The 21959-nt window shown below is 42.4% G+C and overlaps 1 protein-coding gene across 1 annotated transcript in view; it reads right to left on the bottom strand.

The window, feature by feature from the left end:
• The window catches only part of CAP2 (cyclase associated actin cytoskeleton regulatory protein 2), a 129986-nt gene that overhangs the window by 75472 nt on the left and 32555 nt on the right, over nt 1-21959 (bottom strand). The window contains exon 3 of the mRNA XM_047103125.1: nt 17870-17947. Coding sequence (XP_046959081.1) covers nt 17870-17947 — 78 coding nt within the window. The remainder of the gene's footprint in view (nt 1-17869; nt 17948-21959) is intronic.

Here is a 21959-nt window from a genome sequence, read left to right as displayed (position 1 = left end):
GGAAGAACAAATGTTGTTAAAATGTCAATACTACACCCTAGGCAATCTACATATTTAGTGCAATACCTATCAAAATAACACCAGCATTCTTCACAGAGCTAGAAAAGAACAATCCTGAAATGGAACCAGAAAAGACCCTGTTAGCCAAAGGAATCTTGAAAAAGAAAACCAAAGTAGGAGGCATCACAATTCTGGACTTCAAGCTGTAATCATCAAGACAGTATGGTACTGGCACAAGAACAGACACTCAGATCAATGGAACAGAATAGAGAACCCAGAAATGGGCCCACAAACATACAGCCAACTAATCTCTGACAAAGCAGGAAAGAATATTCAGTGGAATAAAGACAGTCTCTTCAGCAAGTGGTGCTGGGAAAATGACAGCGACATGCAGAAAAATGAACCTGGACCACTTTCTTACATCATACACAAAAATAAACTCAAAATGGATGAAAGACCTAAATGTAAGACAGGAAGCTATCAAAAACCTCGAGGAGAAAGCAGGGAAAAATCTCTTTGACCTTGGCCGCAGCAACTTCTTACTCAACACGTCTCTGGAGGCAAGGGAAACAAAAGCAAAAATAAACTATTGGGACCTCATCAAAATAAAAAGCTTCTGTACAGCAAAGGAAACAATCAGCAAAACTAAAAGTCAACTGACAGAATGGGAGAGGATATTTGCAAACGACATATCAAATAAAGGGTTAGTATCCAAAATCCATAAAGAACTTACCAAACTCAACACCCAAAAAACAAACAATCCAGTGAAGAAATGGGCAAAAGACATGAATAGACACTTCTCCTAAGAAGACATCCAGATGGCCAACCAACACATGAAAAAACGCTTAACGTCACTCCTCATCAGGGAAATACAAATCAAAACCACAATGAGATACCACTTCACACCTGTCAGAATGGCTAACATTAACAACTCAGGCAACAACAGATGTTGGCAAGGATGCAGAGAGAGAGGATCTCTTTTGCACTGCTGATGGGAATGCAAACTGGTTCAGCCACTCTGGAAAATAGTATGGAGGTTCCTCAAAAAATTAAAAATAGAACTACCCTACAACTCAGCAATTGCACGACTAGGCATTTATCCAAGAGACACAGGTGTGCTGTTTCGAAGGAGCACATGCACCCCAATGTTTATAGCACCAGTATCAACAATAGCCAAAGTATGGAAAGAGCCCAAATATCCATTGATGGCTGAATGGATAAAGAAGATGTGGTGTGTATACACACACACACACACACACACACACACACACACACAATGGAGTATTACTCGGCAATCAAAAAGAATGAAATCTTGCCATTTGCAACTACGTGGATGGAACTAGAGGGTATTATGCTAAGCGAAATTAGTCCATCAGAGAAAGACAAATATCATATGACTTCACTCATATGAGGACTTTAAGAGACAAAAAAGATGAACATAAGGGAAGGGAAACAATAACAATATGAAAACAGGGAGGGGGACAAAACATAAGAGACTCATAAATATGGAGAACAAACAGAGGGTTACTGGAGCAGTTATGGGAGGGGGGATGGACTGAATGGGTAAGAGGCATTAAGGAATCAACTCATGAAATCACTGTTGCATTTTATGCTACTTAACTTGGATGTAAATTAAAAAAATAAATTAAATAAAAATTAAAAAAAAAGAATTGCAAAACCTTGGTTTTCCACTTTTTTGCTCTTATTGGAAGGATACCAGACAAATATATTTTTGTGTTTTATCCCTTATCCACATGAGAATAAGAGTATTTGTTCATAACCAATCCATAGACCAGGGATAATCATGCTTAAGCCCTTTCATGATGGTCTTGTTGAGTGTGAATCTCCTTTCTGCTAGAAAACATGCACTCCATAAATATGGAAAGAAAAATCTCCTCTTCTGGACTCCCTGAAATTCTCATACTGTAAAAAGTGATAGGGTTGACTTTCTATGTACTGTTTCCACAAACACAGAGACAAGAGGAGGTTCCAAGAGAGTCATTTAATGGGTGATCTTGGGAGACGGTTTTAATCATCCAGAATATCTGGGGTCCGGTTGGTTTTGGATGGTTTACTCACTCTGTTTCTTGAGCACCTACAATGGGCACAGGGCACAGGCTGGGCAGTCATGGCTCACAAGTACTGGATAATCACATTCTACCACATCTTAGTCCCTTCCTGGTACTTACTGGTGGTAATTTATGTGATTACTCTCTACCTACGTCAACAATCAAATTGATTTGGTGCCATGGACAACATAAGAGCATAAAGACTCAATCAGTATAGGGAAAACCATTAAGTGTGGGGTGACCGGATTCAAAGATACTAAAGACAAGTCAAAATAAGTTAAACTGAGAACAAAATGAGAGCAAAGCGGTTCAGAGGAGTCACGTGCTAGAAAGTTCTAAGGTGTATGGTCGCACGCTCGGCTCACAGCTCCCTCCCCCTCGCCCCTGCTTCTCACTGATAAAACCATAGGGATGTGATTGTCCTTCTCCACCCTCTTTCTTCATATCCCTCCCACTGCTCCTCTTGGGACTCCTCCCTGAAATCTTGTAAGATGGAAGAACAACGAAAAGTTGACTGAGCAAACTAAGGCCAAAAGAACCGTCCCAAATGCACTTCTTGGTAAGGTCTCTGAAGGCTCTGATTCTTTGGTGGCTATTTTTGAAAAGAATACTTCAATCTCAAGGACAGTACTGAGAACTACCGAATGGCTCTGAATGTCTCCATCCAGGCCAGAGAAATGCTGTCAGGAGACGCCAAGGAAAGGCAAGAGCTCTCACTTTCCCACAAAAAGTATTTTAAAGACATGGATCATCCAGCATATGTCTGCCAAAAAAGACCCTTCAAATTCTACAAAGTCAAGTAAAATTATAGTGATACATATCTCCTGTGGCCACCGTCAGTTTCAGATAGGTAAGGTAGGATATGGGCGTTTTATGAGCTACATATGCGGTTAGAATTCATTAAGGACTTGTTATTACAAGTGAGCAGTATGTTTATGCCCGCATTACAGGACTTATAATCCAACTTCTGACTTCCCAAGAGGAATCCTGTATACATTCAGCTATAGGATACCCAGCCAAAGAGAATGGTGGGGTTCCTGTTGTTTGAATGACTTAAATCCAATTTGTGTGATGTGCATTCTATGTGGAGAATCCGTCCAGGCAGAGATGGGATAAAGCCAGAAGTTTGCACTACAGCGTCTGTGGTTCTAAAGGCATAATTACCAGCTTCAGAGGGTTGACACTGGACATTCACGACAATTTCACAGCCTCAAGAAAGGATCAATTTCCACCATTATGTGAAAACTCTGCCCAGGAAAGAATCCATCTAATTGGAAAAATTTTCAAACAGCATTTAAATATCAGGCCAGCTGGATCTCCATCACCCATGTGAATTTAATCAGCACATTCTTCCCAGAACCTATATTCTATAATCATTGAATGCCTGAACTACATCTGTCACCCAAATCTGGTTGTGATCCCTTCTTGTCATTAAATGCTCCACGCCCCCAAATATGAACCATTCTGTGGTAGGCCTCAAAGGCACTCCTTTTGTAAAAGGGTACATAAAGGAAATGGTACCTTTGAAATAAAACGCCTTTCCAACACCTAATCACCTGTTTTTCCTCTAACTTACCTTTCCCACATTCCCAGTAGGAAAAATTTCTCACGGCTAATTCTACCTGGTTGATCCATGACTTACATTTTACGAGTTAAACCCTCAACTGATATCTCAATCCATACCAAACTGACCTCCAAATATCTCTTTTCTTTCTTTTTTTTTTTTTAGGTAAATGACACCAGCATCACTAAACAAAAGTATCATTCCACTCTGTTCCCTCTTGTGCCACTGTAATCCATTAACCAAGCTTTTATTTATTTTTTTTTTATTTATTTTTGGGACAGAGAGAGACAGAGCATGAACGGGGGAGGGGCAGAGAGAGAGGGAGACACAGAATCGGAAACAGGCTCCAGGCTCTGAGCCATCAGCCCAGAGCCCGACGCGGGGCTCGAACTCACGGACCGCGAGATCGTGACCTGGCTGAAGTCGGACGCTTAACCGACTGCGCCACCCAGGCGCCCCTAACCAAGCTTTTATTCTTCAAACCAAAGGTGATCAGGAGCCTGAGGCTCCCTTCTTAGCAAACTTGACATGAAAGAAAATAGTTAGGACCATACTGCGTCATAAAAGCATCAACTCAAACGATCTCTGAAGCTCTTAGAATCTTGTTGGGGAGAGGGATGGAAAATATGTCTAAAAAAATAACGGGCATGTTTCTGAAACGACACATAAACAAGTTATCTGTGCATGGACAGAAACTACTCTATAGGTGCTCAGGAAGTTCAAGGCTATGAAGACACCATCAGAAGGCACAGTTAATAGGCTCCTTAATAGAGGAGAGGAGAGTGGGCAGGAAAGCTGAAAGGGTGGTCATGGTAGGGGCCGGAGTGTGGTAACAGCTAAGACCAGGGCAAAGTACAGGAATACATGAATCGTGACAAAGAACGGCACCCACACCATAGTTTTCCAAAGTGCGTTCGCACACAAATGAGATAATGACACGTACAGAAGTGCCAAATGTTAGGACAGCTCTGTAGCTGGCATCCGGTAAATGTTGGGTTAAAAAAAAAAAAAGCCTGAAGAAATAAGAATTAAAGAGGGCTAGAGTACAGAAGATGAACAGACCCCAGTGGAGACCTGAAACAACTACTCAGGCCAATTTATCTAAGACGTGATTCCAGATATGGGGCCCCTGGGTGGCTCAGTCGGCTAAGCGTCTGACTCTTGATTTTGGTTCAGGTCATGATCTCACGATTCCTGAGTTCGAGCCCCTGCACAGGGCTCTGTGCTGACAGTGCGGAACCTGCTTGGGATTTTCTCTTTCTCTGCTCCTCCCCTGCTTGTGCTCTCTTTCCCTCTTAAAATAAATAGACATTGAAAAAACAAAAAAGAAAGAAAACACTAGTCCTCGAAGCAGCTGATCTGCCAAAATCTGACAAGAACATTTTTTTCTTGTTTCATTTATGAAAAGAAGTAATCATCAAAGGAGAAGCATATTCTCTAGGTATTTGCCACTGGAAACCTAAATAAATATTAAGCTGCAGTGGGGGAAACAATGTGGGGAAGGTAAGGAAAAAAGCTTGCGTGTGTTTTCTTCTCTCCAAGTTTGGGAAAAGAAGCTGCCATCAGTAAATGCTCTCTTGCTCAAGTTAGGAGGTGAGAGAGGCTGTAAAGCGGTGAATTTGGGTCTATTATTCTAGCAGGGTTGACTCGCTCCTGGTCAAAATTTACGTTTTACAATCTCTGGAGGGCACAGCACATTTCAATCAGCGTGTGCAGTAAGTAGCTTGTTTTCTCGGACACTTTATTCTGGATTATCTGTGGTGAGGGTACTTAGGGAAGTGTCTGCATTTTCAATTAAGAGCTAACTATACAAATTAAAAGTCCTGCACGGCGAGGCTTAAATCTAGCCCTCCCTCGTCGGTGCACATAAACACTAATATCAAATGATGGTTTCTGTCATGTGATCCGTCCCCCAGCACATACAAATATAGAACATGACCATAAAAAGTAACGGACCGTGCCCTCTGCTAAGTAATTTATGCCGGCGGATCCAGGCTAGAATGCCAGCTGCAGTTACCTTCTCCTGGTCTGCTGTGTTCACACGTACGGCTTTGTACAGATGGACAGAATCTATGTCCTGCAAACAGGGCCCGAGTTAAGGCTACCGAAACCGCAAGCAAATGGTAAATCTGACGGCCGACACACGTGTGGCTTTTAAAAAAGATTTGTGGAATGACTCCACTGCCTGTCTTTAAATTAATTTCTGACTCAGGTCCTACAAGAAAAACTTGCGGCCTTTTCAATCTTTTTTTTTTTTTTTTTTTTTTTTTTTTTTTGCGGCGGCTTTATGGTGACTAGCAACCAAATATTTAGCCTCGCAATGGAGAATGATAAACAGTCAGTAACTATTTTATTAAAGATGCAAAGTGATCCCAACGTTTGAGTAAATGGAGAACGAAAAATTCCCTGGTCATATTCTAGCCTTTGCGGAGAATTTGCCTTCAAGGCAGTCTGGAATGGAACAAACTTCGTATGAAATAGTCAATAAAACAAAGGACGTTATCCTTCTTTATTAACCTTTACCCCTCGGATAATCCCCCAAATCCCTTGTGTGTGAAAACTACCTCACTTCCTTTGGGCAGTCATTCATTATCTAATTCAAGTCTTACACAAAGAGAGATGAGCTAATGTGCCTTATCAGATTAAAAAAAAAAAAGTCACCACGAGTGATGGCCAACAGGACAGGATCTTAGCAAATCCTTTCTGCCTCCAAAGTCCTGGGTTGCTAAATACCTTTAAAGCTACTAACCCACGGTCACAGCTCACAGGCCCTTTGACAGCTTTATGTTCCTAAAACAAACAGTCTGGGCAGAAGAATGACAGAATTACCCTCCTTTCTGATTATCTTCCTCTCTGCATCCTGATAAACTAATGATTAGCTTTCCTGTTGGCATTCAGCACTGACTGGGTAGCTTCAGGCTGTCAACTCAAGCAGACCCTGATGGTATCACACAATCTTCTTCCTCTCCTTCCTTCCCTGGTGCCTTATTTTTCGTGAACCAGCGTTATTCTCCAGCCTTCACACCCTAGCCAGGGGGTAATTTCCAGGGTAATTTTCTTGCCGTGGAAAGGCGCACACGGAAAGCAAAGGCTTCTTTCGGCCCCCACTTCTCCACCCACACCACACCGATCTACTCAGAAGGCTGCTGATTACACACGGGCAATCCTGCAGGTATCAGGAAGCAATCAGTCTTACCCGCTCTTCACAGACTGTTCTTGAGCACAGGTTTTAGTTGGGCCTAAGTCTACGTACTCTTCTCCAGAAATTAAAAGCATATATGTATTGCCTTTGGTTGCCTTTGTGTCAGTAGTTTAGGCAGAACCACTCCATTTAATAATATCAGTAAGAGCAGAAACTTGTGCATATTTATGAAGTGTCAATACAGAGTTAATTCGGAAAAGGCTATAAAGTAGGCCGCTGGTTCGATGCTAACGGGCTACTCCTCCAGATCACCGGGAAATACCAGTACTAGACGAAAACATAACTATGATACAAAGGATACAAACTTTTTACCTTTTATTTCTCTTCTCTTTTTTTCAGGATAAATGTGGAATCACATATTTAAAAAATCCACTTAAAATACTTGCTTGGCACATATTCACAATAGTTACTTAGCAGAATATTTTCTTGATGTCTTGATTTCTAAACGTCCTCAGAGGGAAAAAAAAAACCACTTTTTAAAAAAATACTTTAAAGCAGGCATTCATTTTACATTAGGGCCAGAATTCTTTTATTGCATTATGTTATCTGTCATATGCCCCCTCACAAGAGAACTTAGCAGTGCTAATCATGGCCAAATCTCTCAAGAAAATTCAGCAACCCCAGCGACGCGGTGACATTTTCTGGGCATGGACTTAGGCAACACTTGGGAGTTTGGCTTTGTTTGCTTTTCCTTTACAATTTCCAGACCTGCCACCCGTACTACCTAAATTACCCAAGGCATGCTCTGAGATCAAAGTCACAAAACGGTTTTGTCTGGCATTTTAAAATATTGGACAATAACTCTACACCATGTAGTTATTATGGTAAAACACAACAGAAGCAACCAGGATTAAATCATTCCAGTTAAAAAAAAAAACAAAAACGTTTAAGGGGCGCCTGGGTGGCTCAGTCGGTTGAGCGTCCGACTTCAGCTCAGGTCATGATCTCGCAGGTGATGAGTTTGAGCACCGAGTTGGGCTCTGTGCTGACAGCTCAGAGCCTGGAGCCTGCCTTGGATTCCGTGTCTCCCTGTCTCTTTGCCCCTCCCCCGCTCATGGTCCATCTCTCTCTGTCTCAAAAATAAACATCAAAAAAAAAAAAAACCTTTAAGATATTTGTATACGTGTATCTATGTCTGTATCTCTCTCTCTTTATATATATATCCAGATAAAATAAAAACAAATTCAGCTGTTGGATTTGAAGGTTTTCTTGTCTTTCTTTGGATGGTTCCTGGGGGATTAATTTGGAAAAACCCAAAGGAGTGTTTAGAAAGACAATATTTTCTCATGAGATAGACCTCACGTTAGCCAAACCAAGTTACCCACACAGACTGGCTAGACGTTCACCACACCTGAGGATATGTTCTTCCCAGCATACAGGTTGATGACATTTCCCAGCATCCCTTGCAACTAGGAATGGCCGCAGAACTGAATGAAGGTGGAGGTGATATATGCCACTTCCAGGCCTGGCCCATCAAACCTTCCCAGGAATGATCCAGCCTTCTCCTTCCCAATTCAATGGCTGAGGATGTAGAGGAGGTGGGACAAGATGAAAAAAGCCTGGTTCCCTGAATGACCTTGACTGTCAGCCAAACCCACCAGAGCAGACCTTACTGAGCAAGGAGAAAATGTCTACTATGGTACGCCTCTGAGATCTGGGGACTATTTCCTAAAGCAGTTGGACGCCCCTAACACTGAATTCTTCTATTCAGTCACCTGACACTCCCATGCTTTTTCTCATTTAATCCTCACATTAGCTCTCTGAGGTAGCAACTATTATCCCCACTTTATTTTTTGTTGTTGTTGTTTTTTAAGTAGGTTCCACACCCAATGTGGGGCTCAAACTCATGGCCCCCAGATCGAAAGTCACATGCTCTCCTGACTGAGCCAGCCAGGTGACCCTCCCATTTTAAAGATAAGGAAACATGGGCTGAGTTTAACTGTCTTTCCCCAGGTGGGCAACTTACACGAGTTGGTTTGGTTAGAATGGCTCACTGTAAATGTACTGGGGACTTTACCAGATTAATTTGCCAGTGGTCACTCAGAAAAAGAGAGAAGATTCTCCAATTTTTTTTTTTATTTTTTTTCAACGTTTTTTATTTATTTTGGGACAGAGAGAGACAGAGCATGAACGGGGAGGGGCAGAGAGAGAGGGAGACACAGAATCGGAAACAGGCTCCAGGCTCCGAGCCATCAGCCCAGAGCCTGACGCGGGGCTCGAACTCACGGACCGCGAGATCGTGACCTGGCTGAAGTCGGACGCTTAACCGACTGTGCCACCCAGGCGCCCCGAAGATTCTCCAATTTAAAGAGACTCTGATAAATTTGTTTTTCTTGCATTTGGATTTGCAGAGCCAATGAGTAGATCCAAGTCCAAATTTTCTATTCCTAATGACCCTCACAAATTAGTATGTTTTATAAGAGTCTCAAGTATATTTATGCCTAGTAGTAATCTCGATCTATCATGCACCAAGCAATTATGTAGTCCTAAGGTTACTGCCATTAAGCTTTCTTGTTTAGTTTAAGATGAACAAATTATTAATAAACTCTAATGCTCCATGCAAAATCTGTTAAATGGGTACTTTGAGGAGACCACTGTGCGGGGGCATGTGCATTCACTCATAGATGGAGGGATGGCTGCCTCTCATCTCCCTCCTCTTCTAATTTCCAGACTATGTGAGCAATGAAAGGACAATCAGTTTTAGAGTCCTGCTCAATACACAGGACGGTACTATTTCCTTTTAAAGTGCAAGTCCAGATAGAGACAGAAAAGAAGAGCGAGTAGAAGAAACTTTTCTCTCTCTTTCTCTTCTGGAAGAACAAAAAACCCAGACTTCCTGGTCTTTTCAATAGAATAAAATCCACAGTGGCAGTCAGTGACCATAAATCATCTTCCCTGAACCTGGAACTTAGTATTAATATTTTTTCTCCATGTACTGGTGCACATTAATTCTATTTGAACACACATACAGGTGCACATGTGTATGCGCACACGTGCACGCACACGCACACAGACACACACACACACACACTTCATTTCACTGTCAGGTCTTGGCAGCATGAGAAATGTTGGAGAAGATATGGAAAGTATATGTGGGGGGGAACAAGAATGCCTACTGTAATTGCCCATGGCAGGTGCAATTCACCATGCGGAAGCTTCCTCTCTGCTCCTGCAAATTAACTGGGGCTGGAGGTAGTGGGCCTGGAGGGAAACCTCTTGGGAACCCCGTGGTGACAGCCTTCCTTGGGGGTGATGCCCATACCTGGCTTCAGAAGCACTGGTCTACTGGAGATTACATTTTCAGCACAGGGCAGAGTTTTGGGGTCTCCTAGAGTGGAGATGATTAAAGATCAGGTTTCACATCTCTCCCAGGTGATGTGAGATATTTCAATGCCAAAAAACACGTGTTTCACCTCTCCCTATTTAAGCGAACATTTCCTACATTTTATTTTACTTTTTTTAATGTTTATTTTATTTTTGAGAGACAGCGAGCGAGAGCAGGGGAGGGGCAGAGAGAGAGGGAGAGAGAGAATCCCAAGCAGACTCTGCATTATCAGTGCGGAGCCTGATGCGGGGCTCGAACTCATGAACTGTGAGATCATGACCTGACCTGAAATCCAGAGTCAGATGCTTAACAGACTAGCCACCCAGGCACCCCTACAGTTGTATTCTGACATGAAACTCCTATAAATGATGTGCAGGGTGGCTCTTCTTGTATGTAGTATCTGTGAAAAGGACTCTGCATGGTGAGAGGGGTTCCAAAGCGAACAGGGCCCAAGCCTAGGTCCGATGCCCAGGTCATTAACATGTCACTGAACTTCACTTTTCATGCCGATGGGTTAGAAATAACTCATTTTCCCTGTAACCGCCTGTTGTAAAAATAAATGCATAGTTGAGTGTTCCAAGTTGCCTTGAAAAATTCTGCACTTACAGTACGGGGGCTTGGTCATTTTCCATGTGAGAATCCTTTCCTCAACTGGGAAAAGCCAGGCTTGATAAATTGTCACTCAAATTCCTAGACAAAAATACTGTAAGGACTAGGCCATTCTTCCGCCTAAAGATTATTTTTGTGAATTACAACAAGGAGAGAGAAGAAAAGCATGAGATGTTCTGCCCATGTTTTAGAACTTGTTCTGTATCATGAGTGTTGGAATAGGTCAATGAGAGAAAGGCTTTCAAAGTGCAAGATGTGATGAGCCATCACATTAGTCCTTCATGAAATCAGTTCAGTAGGTCCACAGAAGGGACTAGAAGAAAAATATGAGAATGTGGTATACCTGGTAGGCATGACTGTGGTTTTGTAGAACTGGGTTGTGAAACAAGATATACTTTTTTTATGGGTCAACAGTTGAAGAAAGTTTTGGAAGCCTTTAAGTTGGAAAATATAAGAAACCCGTTTTTCACTCCAAAGTAAGAGAGGACAGTTTGAAAAGGGATGTCATCATTGTCAACCGGGGCTGCAGACACACCTCTTACCCTGCTTCTCCCAGACAGAAGGAGGGGTGAGTGTGGATGGATGAGGGTGCAGGTAGGGAAGAGAAAGCAAATGGGAGGGAGGCATCATGCTTTGGTTTGTGGCTCACAGTCTTATTTAAGAACCTGATTAATTATTTTAAAGTCTGGCAAGAAGAAGGGAATGGAGGCAATCTCTATTAGTTTTCTATGGCTGCATAACCAATTACTACAAAGTCAGTGGCTTAAAACAACATCCGTGTATCACCTCACAGTGTCTTCAGGTCAGAAATCTAGGCAAGGTCAAGCCAGATTCTCTGATCAGGGTGTCAGGGCTGAATCAAGGTGTCAGCAGTGTTCCATCTTTAGCTTGGGGTCCCCTCCAGGGCTCACATGGGTTGTTGGAGAGATTGATCCCTGTTTCACTGCTGGCCATTGGCAGGGGTCTCTCAGCATCTAGAGGCTGCCCCTCTGACAACTTGGGAGCTCAGGTCTTTATAGCCAGCAGGAGAGTCTCTCTCCAGCCACCAGGACAGTCTTGGGAAACATAACAATTGCAGGAGTGATACCCCATCTCCCCGCTCATAACTTAATCAAAGTAATGCTATCCCACATCTTCACAGATGCCACCTACATTCTAGAGGAGGAGATTACACTGGGAGTGTCCATTAGACGGTGGGGATCTTAGGGCCATCTTGGAATTCTGCATACCGCAGCCTCCTGATAGTTACAATCCACATAAAGCAACAACCATCAAGCATCTCGAACAGCCTAAAAGAAATGTGCACGTCTGCATTTCCCAACCTGGTGTGTCAGCCTTCTGCAGGACATGAATACATGTCCCTCTTCAAAAAGCCTCCACGGTCAGGGTGCCTGGGTAGCTCAGGCAGTTAAGCATCTGACTTCAGCTCAGGTCATGACCTCAGTTTATGGATTTGAGCCCCACATCGGGCTGTCAGTGCAGAGCCCGTTTCAGATCCTCCCTCCCCCTCTCTGTCTGCCTCTCCCCCACTCATGCTCTCTCAAAAATAAATAAACATTAAAAAAAAAAAAAAGAGCCTCCACAGTCAATTTAGTTTGGGAAAATGTGGGTTTAATAACATTTAACATATTTCTTTACTGAACAGAATATGGGATTTCCCCAAACATCTTTAACCCTGAAAATATTTTTCGGGTTTGTGCTAACTCAATTCACCACATTATTAATATTAATATGGCTGTAATACTACTATTATACTAGAAAGAGTTGTATTATTGTTCTTGTATTATTGTTTTATTCCCTCTGTGATGCCTTTCCTGATCACCTTTGTCTATGAGATCCTTCTTCTCTAGATTTTGGTAACACTAATGGTTTACCTTGCTTGATTGGCAGTTTGCTTACAATTGAGAAATATAAAATACTTGTCGATGGTCACCCCCTACTAAATTTAGTCTCTTTGAAGGCCAGAACTCTGGCTTAAGGCCCCAGTGTAGAGCATTGGAGACAGCTGTGCAGTGGGAAGCATGGTGGCTGAGATTTCTGGGGACCCGAGTTGTCTGGGGGTAATTTATCAGCTTAGGGACTAATGAGCAAACCTGTTACCCTCTCTCTGAACCTCTCCTGGATCCCCTTTAAACTGAAAGTGTTGCAAGAGATGATCTCTGAGGTCGCTTCGCACTGAATAATCTGTATCTGCCTGTCTCTAAGCCCTGCCCCATCACATGGGTATCTTTATGGTGCCTGGCCCAAGGTATGCACTTCAAAAAAATATGTTTGTTGACTGAATACTTTTGAACTTACATTGTTGTGGGTTCCTGTATTTTATCAGTGCTCTTCTGTGTTCTAGGATGTTGCTAGCTTCCAGCTGGCCGGGATGCTTACCTGGTCTTGTGCATACAACCCTCAGGCCACAACTGACCTAATGTAGCTTTGACCTTGTGCTATGCTTCTGTAACATAGGTGGTCTTCTTCATTAACGGGGATGGAAGGCAACCCCCTGGGAGGTGCACCTGTCATAAAATATCTTCTTTCCCAATGCCTGAATCTCCTGTTAAAGATTCATTCTCTACCCTTTTCTCTTAGAGCTCTATTACAACTCTAAAGAAATAAATACAGGAGTTATTATTCACTAACTCATTCAGTAAGAAGTAAGCTGCCTTGTAATAGGCATGTAGTGGGCAAGAAAGAAACCTCTGCTGCTGTGAGCCCCTAGGATGTTGGAGATGTTTGTTACGGCAGCATAACACCATCTGCTTCGATGCAGAAATGTCAGGAGGAAAGCACAGGGGGTTGACAATTGATTGCTAAGGGATTTTGTGCTTGTGGGGATTTTAGGTGGCGACATCTAATGCTGCACACAGTTTATTAGCAACAGACCAACAGCATTAGCGTCACCAGAAGCTGACTAGAAATGCAGACTCTCGGGCCCTGCCCCAGACCTACTGAACCAGACTTTGTACCTCCAGGTGATTCAAGTGAAGATTAAAGTTTTGAGAATCAGTGGCCTAGAGGCAACTGGAAATGAGAGTCTGAAGCACCTGAAATAAATTTTAGCTAGAGGTGTAACTGGGTGCAATCCATATTCCACAGGTTCGTAAGTGTGGTCGGTCCCTGGACCAGCAGTATCGCCATCACACGGAAACCGTTTTTTGTTTTTTTTTGTTTTTGAGAGATAGGGCCTGAGTGGGGGTGCGACAGAGGGAGAGGGAGGGGGAGAGAGAGAGAGAGAGAGAGAGAGAGAGAATCTCAAGTAGGTTCCAAGCTGTCAGTGCAGAACCCGACACAGGGCTTGATCAGAGATCAAGAGTCAGACGCTTAACCACCCAGGTGCCCCACGTAGGAACTTTATTTCAGAAATGCAGATTCTTGGGCCTCAACCAAGATCTACTGACTCAGAAACTGTAAAAGGGGCCCAGAAACCAGTGTTTTAACAACCCTGGATATGAGTCTCATACACACCGAAGTTTGGGAGCCTCTGTCACATACCAGTGAGTTGAAATAACAGGAGTTACTACTCTCCTGAACAAAGGGGACGGTTATCACATTGTCTCCATGAGAAAATACCACCTGTTTTGTGGTCATTTTCTTTATACTGTATCTTCTAGAAGGTACACGGGGACAATCAAGGCCTGGCTGTGGACTCTTTTTACCACGGTGATGACCTCTCAAATCTGCTTTTCTATCTGGTGGACATACTAGGACAAAGCTGTGGGTAAAGAAGCAGGGGACAGAAAGGGAGGGGACATCAAACAACTGCTTTGCCTTGTGCCTCCTTGATCCTGCTGGGCCTTATTGCACTTGAAGTGCTGTGATGAGTGCTACAGAAAACACTTCCTGGGAGGGAGTCCCATGGAACAGATCCAGGCCTCCCCCCTTTTACCAAGAATGCGACAGAGGGGCACCTGGGTGGCTCAGTCGGTTGAGTGTCCAACTTCGACTCAGGTCATGATCTCATGGTTCGTGGGTTTGAGCCCCGCATCGGGCTCTGTGCTGACAGCTCAGAGCCTGGAGGCTGCTTCGGATACTGTGTCTCCCTCTCTCTCTCTGCCCCTCCTTGCTCACGCTCTTTCTCTCTCAAAAATAAATAAAAACATGATAATAATAACAAAAAAGAATGCAGTAGAGTAAGAACGGGAACCCCAGCTGTCATTCCCAATGGTCTGCACAGCCACATGCTAACCCATACGCATCCCTGACTGCAGCTCACTTTGGGATGCCACGGTTCTACAGCTCTCATTCATTCCTTAACTTGTTCCTTAACTCGTTCACTTTGCGCAGTATTTAACGGGTGACTTTTATGTGCAAGGCCCACGAGGCCCATGGAGAGGTCTCTTGTGTTTAGAAAAGGGACTGGGGGGAAGGCGGCACCAGCCAGGAAGGTCATGGCTCTTGCCTGCACCTGAGACTCCCAGGGATGCACCAAACTGGCCTCTCCTCCTACTTCAATCACAGAAAAGCCGGGCTAAGGCCGCATCTAGAATGCAGCGCACTGTGATCTTCTAGTTTCACTGTTCCCTTTTGCAAAGGAGGGGGTGGGAAAGCAGGGATTGAGGAGGCCAGGGAGGAAAATGCATCCACAGCAGAACACACAATATCTCCATCCTTACAAAGCTGCCTGCCTAGGTCTGCGCGCTAACTCCCCATTTCACAGGAGGGGAGTGAGACAGCCATCCGTGGTGGGGCAGTGGGGATGGCTGGCCGCTCTGGCTGCAAGTTCAAATCACCTGATAAGCCCAGAAAATTCTCAAGGCCAAGACCAGTCCTTGAACCACTTAAACCAGACCTTCTCAAAGTGAGATCCAGGCGCCGGTATTAAAAAAAAAAATGTTCTGGGTGATGCCACTGCACAGGTGGGGCTGGGAACCGCTGTTCCAGGGAGGGTCGGGGGTCTTGTCCCTTTATGGAGCTGAGAGCTTCCTCCCCTGAAAGTCAAAGTCCCAGTTTCTCAGGATTCTCAGCAAAACTTTTTCAATTTCAAGAGTTTGTTTTAGAGTTCAAAGGGAGCTATTCAATTTAAGCTATTGTATTAAAATGACCATCCAATTATCTTCTATATTTTTAATTTTTTTATTTTGTGAGAGAAAGAGCATGGGTGTGCATGAGGGAGGGGCAGATGGGGGGAGAGAGAGAGAAAGACAGAGAGAGAGAGAGAGAGAGAGAGAGAGAGAGAGAGAGAGAGAGACGCTGACAGGGCTTGATCCTACCACCCTGGGATCATGACATGAGCCATAATCAAGAGTTGGATGCTCAACCTACTGAGCCACCCAGGTGTCCCTTTTATATTTATATGGTTGTCACCAAACCTCTGATGCAGAATATTTAGTGAAAAGAACAATTCTTATTTTTTTCTTGTTTAACAATGTATGCTGGTCATAGATCTATTTTTGTTTTTTTGTGTTTTTTTGTTTTTTGTTTTTTTTTTTGAGAGAGGGCACAATGAGCAAAGGGCAGAAAGAGAGAGAGAGAATCCCAGGAGGGGCAGAGGGAGAAAGATAGATGGAGGAGGGGAGAGATAGAGACAGAGAAGTGGGGCTCACCCGATTCGGGGCTGGAGCTCACCTGGTGTGGGACTTGAACTCACAAACCGTGAGAACACGATCTGAGCCAAAGTCAGATGCTTAAAGACTGTAGATCTATTTTTAATGAATAATTTCATTCACTACACAATCAATATGGCCAGAACATTGTTATTACGAATCCTTGGTAGAGAGCACGATGTTATTTACATGAGACAATGTCTGTGGTTTGGGCGGGGTGGGGAGGCGGTGCTGGGTTTAGAATGTGGTAAATTCAAAATGGCCTGGGGATTGAGAAGGAGCCCTTCCAGCCATCACTTTGCTCTTAACATCCACTATTATGTTTTTTTAATTTTTAATATTTACTTATTTTTGAGAGGGAGAGCGAGAGAGTGCAAGCATGAGTGGGGAAGGGGCAGAGAGAGAGGAAGACACAGAATCTGAAGCAGGCTCCAGGCTCTGAGCTGTCAGCACAGAGCCTGAGCATGGCTGGAACCTGCGAACTGTGAGATCATGACCTGAGCAGAAGTCGGATGCTTAACCAACTGAGCCACCCAGGCGCCCCACATCCACTATTATTTTTATATGAAAGTTTACTCTGGGCCTTATGTAGCAACGTGATGTTAGGTTAAAAGTTGTTAGAGACTGCACTGACATTCCCTAACTATCCACATACACAATACATTTAAGCAGCGTCAACAGCCTATATCTATGCCAACTATGAAATCAAAGCTAATCGAATTCATACAGGCAATTTATAGATGATGACAGATGTGAACAGGTTTGATAACAAAGTAGCACAAAATACAGCTAAAAATCAGTGGTAAAGTCTTCCTTAGTTAATAAAACAGTTGTGAGGCTGGTAAAAATAGGCCCTCTTTTATGGTTAATATTCCATGGTGTGTGTCCATCTATCTATCTAGTTATCTACCTGATCACATCTTCTTTTTTTTAATGTTTATTCATTTTTGAGAGAGAGAGAGACAGAGAGAGACAGGGAGAGAGAGAGAGTGCAAGCTGGAGAGAGGCAGAGAGAGAGGGAGACCGATTCTGTGTCTCCCTCTCTCTCTGCCCCTCCCCCGTTCATGCTCTGTCTCTCTCTGTCCCTAAAATAAATAAACGTTGAAAAAAAAAAATTAAAAAAAAAAAACTCACGAACCACGAGATCACGACCTGAGCCGAAGTCAGACGCTTAACCGACTGAGCCACCCAGGCGCCCCTGATCACGGTGAGACAGGGTAACTACATTTATCCGGGTGATGTGCAGAACTGTCAATTCACTATGTTATACACCTGAAACTAATATAACATTGTATGTGTCAACTACACTTCAATCAAAGAAAAAGAAGAGGCTACAGAAGACATAAAGAGATTGACCTTCTAACCTGGTGATGTCAATTGTAATAGTATGAATTTGGCCATGAAAAGATTATGAAGACAGAAGAAATGTTCCACGCCAGACACAGACCTCTATGCCACACGTCTCACTTTGGGGATGTCTCTCAGAGTAAACGGTTCTGCTGCCTCCTGTTCTGTCTTACACTAACCATTCTCTAGGCCGCCTTGCCTCTCGATATACACTCTCACCTCTTGGGGTTGTTGGTACTGAGAGGCCATCAGAAGGAAAGCCCGCTGGGCCTGGAAAGCACTATGCACCATTTCCGCCTGGGAACAAAGAGAAAGAGGCAAGTTTAGATGTTTGAGCTTCAACACACAGTTACCATATAATCCAGCAATTCCATCCCTGGGTATAAACCTCCAAAATGAAAACATATGTCCCCATAAAAACTTGCTAATGAATGTTCACAGCAGCATTCTTCATGATAGCCAAGATGTAGAAACAACCAGAATGTTCATCAAGTGATGAATGGCTAAACGAAATGTGATATATCCGTACAATGGACATTACTCGGCATTAAAAAGAGATGAAATGCTGATACATGCTACAATGTGGGTGAACCTTAAAAACATGCTGAGCGAAGGAAGCCAGTCAGAAAGACCACATTTGTATGATTCCATTGATATGAAATGTCCAGAATAAGCAAATCTAGAGAGACAGAAAGGACATTCGCAGTTGCCCGGGGCTGTGGGAGAAACGAATGGAGGTTTCTTTTGGGGGTGATGCTGGAATTGCATAGTGCTGATGGTTTCACAACTTGGGGGGTACACTAAAAGCCACTGAACTCTTCACCCTGAAAGAGTAAATATTATCACGTGCCAATGACATCCCAATAAAGCTGTTAAAAAATGTCCGAGTCCCAAAGTACCATCGTTTTCAAAAGGTATCTCTCCCGTCCTCATTCACGGGGTGCCCAGACCTGTGTGTTCTATGCCTTCTAGTGGAAAGAAAGTTGTCCCTTAAGTCATTCCCATAAATATATGTTCCCCATGAGCCAGTGGCTTCTACAACTAACCATTAAGACATATTTGGAGGGGTCCTGGGTGGTTCAGTCGGGTAAGTGGCTGACTTCAGCTCAGGTCATGATCTCACGGTTCAAGGGTTCGAGCCCCGCATCGGGCTCCGTGCTGACAGCTCAGAGCCTGGAGCCTGTTTCGGATTCTGTGTCTCCCTCTCTCTGCCCCTACCCTGCTTGTGCTGTTTCTCTCTCAATCTCTCTCTCAAAAATAAATAAACGTTAAAAAAAAAAGACACATCTGGAGATTTCAGTGCTATTAAGCAGTCGTGCAGGAGGGAATATCTTCAAATACATGGTTATCATATTCTTTTATCCTCACCCTCTAACTCATTCTTAACTATTAATTCTTTAATTTTTTCAAATTTAAAAAGTCACATAAGAGTACCAACAAGAGGGGCGCCTGGGTGTCTCAGTTGGTTAAGCAACTGACTTCAGCTCAGGTCATGATCTCACAGTTTGTGAGTTTGAGCCCCACGTCGGGCTCTGTGCTGACAGCTCAGAGCCTGTAGCCTACTTCAGATTCTATGTCTCCCCCTCTCTCTACCCCTCCCCTGCTCACATTCTGTGTCTCTCCATCTCTCAATAATAAATAAACATTAAAAATTTAAAAAAAAATTTAAAAAAGAATACCAAGAAGAAAATAATTCCAAATACTTGTATCACCTACAAATGACCATTTTTGGCAGAATGTTTCTAGGTTTTAAGAAAATGCACTGTTTTCAGAAGACAAAGTATAATGACTTAGAATAATTTTTAAATGCAAATAATTACAAATATTAAAGTTTAATAAAATGCCTCACGATCTAGAAATAATCTTTATTAACAACAGATGAACACCATTGTATCACCTTTTAAGATCTATATGCACAGACTTTTATGAGATGGGACCATACCCAAGGTACTATTTTTTAAGAAAAAAAGTATAAATTTTGATTATGGTTGAGCAGTAGACATGAAAGAGAAAGAATTGGTAAACTTAAAAGCTTCTGCACTGTTATAATTAGTATGTCCTAAATGATCATTCCAAGGTAAAAAAAAAAAAAAAAAAATATATATATATATATATATATATATATATATATACACACACACACACACACATATATAAAATAAGACTGGAATAATTATGTATTTGCATTTTAAATTACCTGGTATAACTGACTGACTTCTTACTGATAAAGATGAGAATATAAAGTATGTTCCTACTTTTTTTCTATCTCTGGCTCCCTATATTTCCTATGTTTTTACTCATTTTTCTTTTGCTCTCGTTGTGACATACATATCCTATTTGTAACATTAATTCACAGACTTGAGGATCAGTTCCATGTTTAAACACACCTATGTTTCTCACCAGTCATTTTACCATGAATTCTCCGGATCTAGGTTATCCTGGTAATTTTTTTGCTGGCTGAACCTAATTATCTACTATTTTCTTCAAAAAAACATCTCCAAGTTGCTTTTCGTTCTTCAAGTCTGGACACGTCTCCCTGTTGTCTTTATACTTTCACAGAATCTTGGCTGAATATAACCTCCTTGGGTCACTTTCTTCCTCCATTTTCAGATAGCATGGCACTAAATGTGGCAATGGAGAAATCCGAAGCCAGCTTGGTGTTTTTCTCTCTTGCAGAAAATTGGCTTTTTCTAGTTTGACACCTGCAGAGTTCTTTCTTCATCCTTGGGGTTTAACAGCTTAACCACAACGCGTTTGGGTCTTGAGTATTCTGTGTTATATCTGCTGGAGTAGGCTTGGCCCTTTACTTGTTTCTAGGAGAGTTTCCTTACATCATTCAAGACGCCTCTGTTCCATTTGTTAGAATCTCTGTTCAGGGACTCCATTCATCATCTTTAGATTATGAAATATTTGCGTGTCTTTGTATTTTCTAGATTCTCTCTGTCTTTAATTTCTTTGTCTTTCATCTGTATTTACTGTGATCATATGAAGTCTTTATTGTGAGTTAACAGGTTTTTCAACAGGAGCTCTTATATACATTCACATTTTAAATTTATATATCATTTCTGCATGAATGTTGTTTTTGTTCTTGATTTATTAACATTCAACTTTCCTTTGCATTTCACTCTTATTCTATCACCTCGTCTTTAAGCTATTTAAAACTGTTTATACTCTTATTAAGTTCTGAGAGTGTAAGTTATACTCTTATTAAGCCATTGTGAGGAATCTGTGTCTGTTCCTTACATTTCCTTTTCTTTGAGTGTGAGCCTGTGCTTTCCTTTGCATGCTATGTTCCTGTCTGACACACTACCTCTAGCTGTCATGAAGGTGATTCCATGAGCCTTTTGCTACCATTTTGGGGGCTGGGTTATTTTCCCCTTCACTCAAGGGTTTGTGCTCTGTCAACTCTTTTAGAGCCTGATGGAATGGGACGAGAGGGACAGCTCAGTGAGGTGATGTCCAGTCTTTGAGAATTTGGGTGCTACTCATTCTTCTGAGAATAAGTTGAGTATCTTAAGCCATGATTTGCTCCACATTCCTGGGACATACACCGTTCTGATGGAGTGGTCCCACAGATTTTAGATCATCCCTCCAATTCAGAACCCAGACATGAACCATCATCTACACAGGGAAGCAGTCCTATGGTTCCCTTTTCCCTTTTATTTTCTTCTCCTGATTTCATTTCCTTTAAGGTATGTTTTTAAGGGGGTGGAGAATAGGGGCAGAGCTATGAACCAAAAGCTGCTTAGCCATCAGTTACTGAAATGTATTGCTTTCGGTTATCGCTTTCTTGTTTACTTACTATTAGTGAATTTTTTTTTGTTTTTTTTTTACCTCTTTTCTTTTTTCTTCTCTTGGCTCATCGTGGTTGTACAATTCTGATTCAGTTGTGTTTTTTTGGTCACAGGTTGTATCTTTTAACGTTCTGATTTCACCTTTCATCTCTTCCTTGTTAGTGTCACATCTGGTTTGGGGAAGTTTCTATCTCTCTGTCACCAGGGATAACTCTTTCTTCTCTGATAAATAGGTAAGAATCAGTATAACACATTTAATACATTTTGAATAACAGATAGCTAGACCATTAGGATTAGGTTCATTTCATCCTGGTGTCAATATCAAACAATTTTCTGGGCTGGAGGGATAAATGTATCAACCAAATGGGAAATTACAACTTTTTTAATTGAAGAATAATTGACACCCAATATTATATTAGTTTCAGGGGTACAATATAGTGATCCGATATTTATATATACTATGAAATGGTCACTACAATAATTCTAAGTTACCATCTGTCACTCTACAAATCTGT

This window comes from Lynx rufus, unplaced genomic scaffold, assembly GCF_022079265.1.
Source record: "Lynx rufus isolate CCGP_SWC_20201006 ecotype Redwood Valley unplaced genomic scaffold, mLynRuf1.p SCAF_6, whole genome shotgun sequence".
NCBI classification, from domain to species: Eukaryota; Metazoa; Chordata; class Mammalia; order Carnivora; family Felidae; genus Lynx; species Lynx rufus.
The sequence above is the reverse complement of the archived record's forward strand: the minus strand, read 5'-3'. Positions and strand labels throughout refer to the sequence as shown.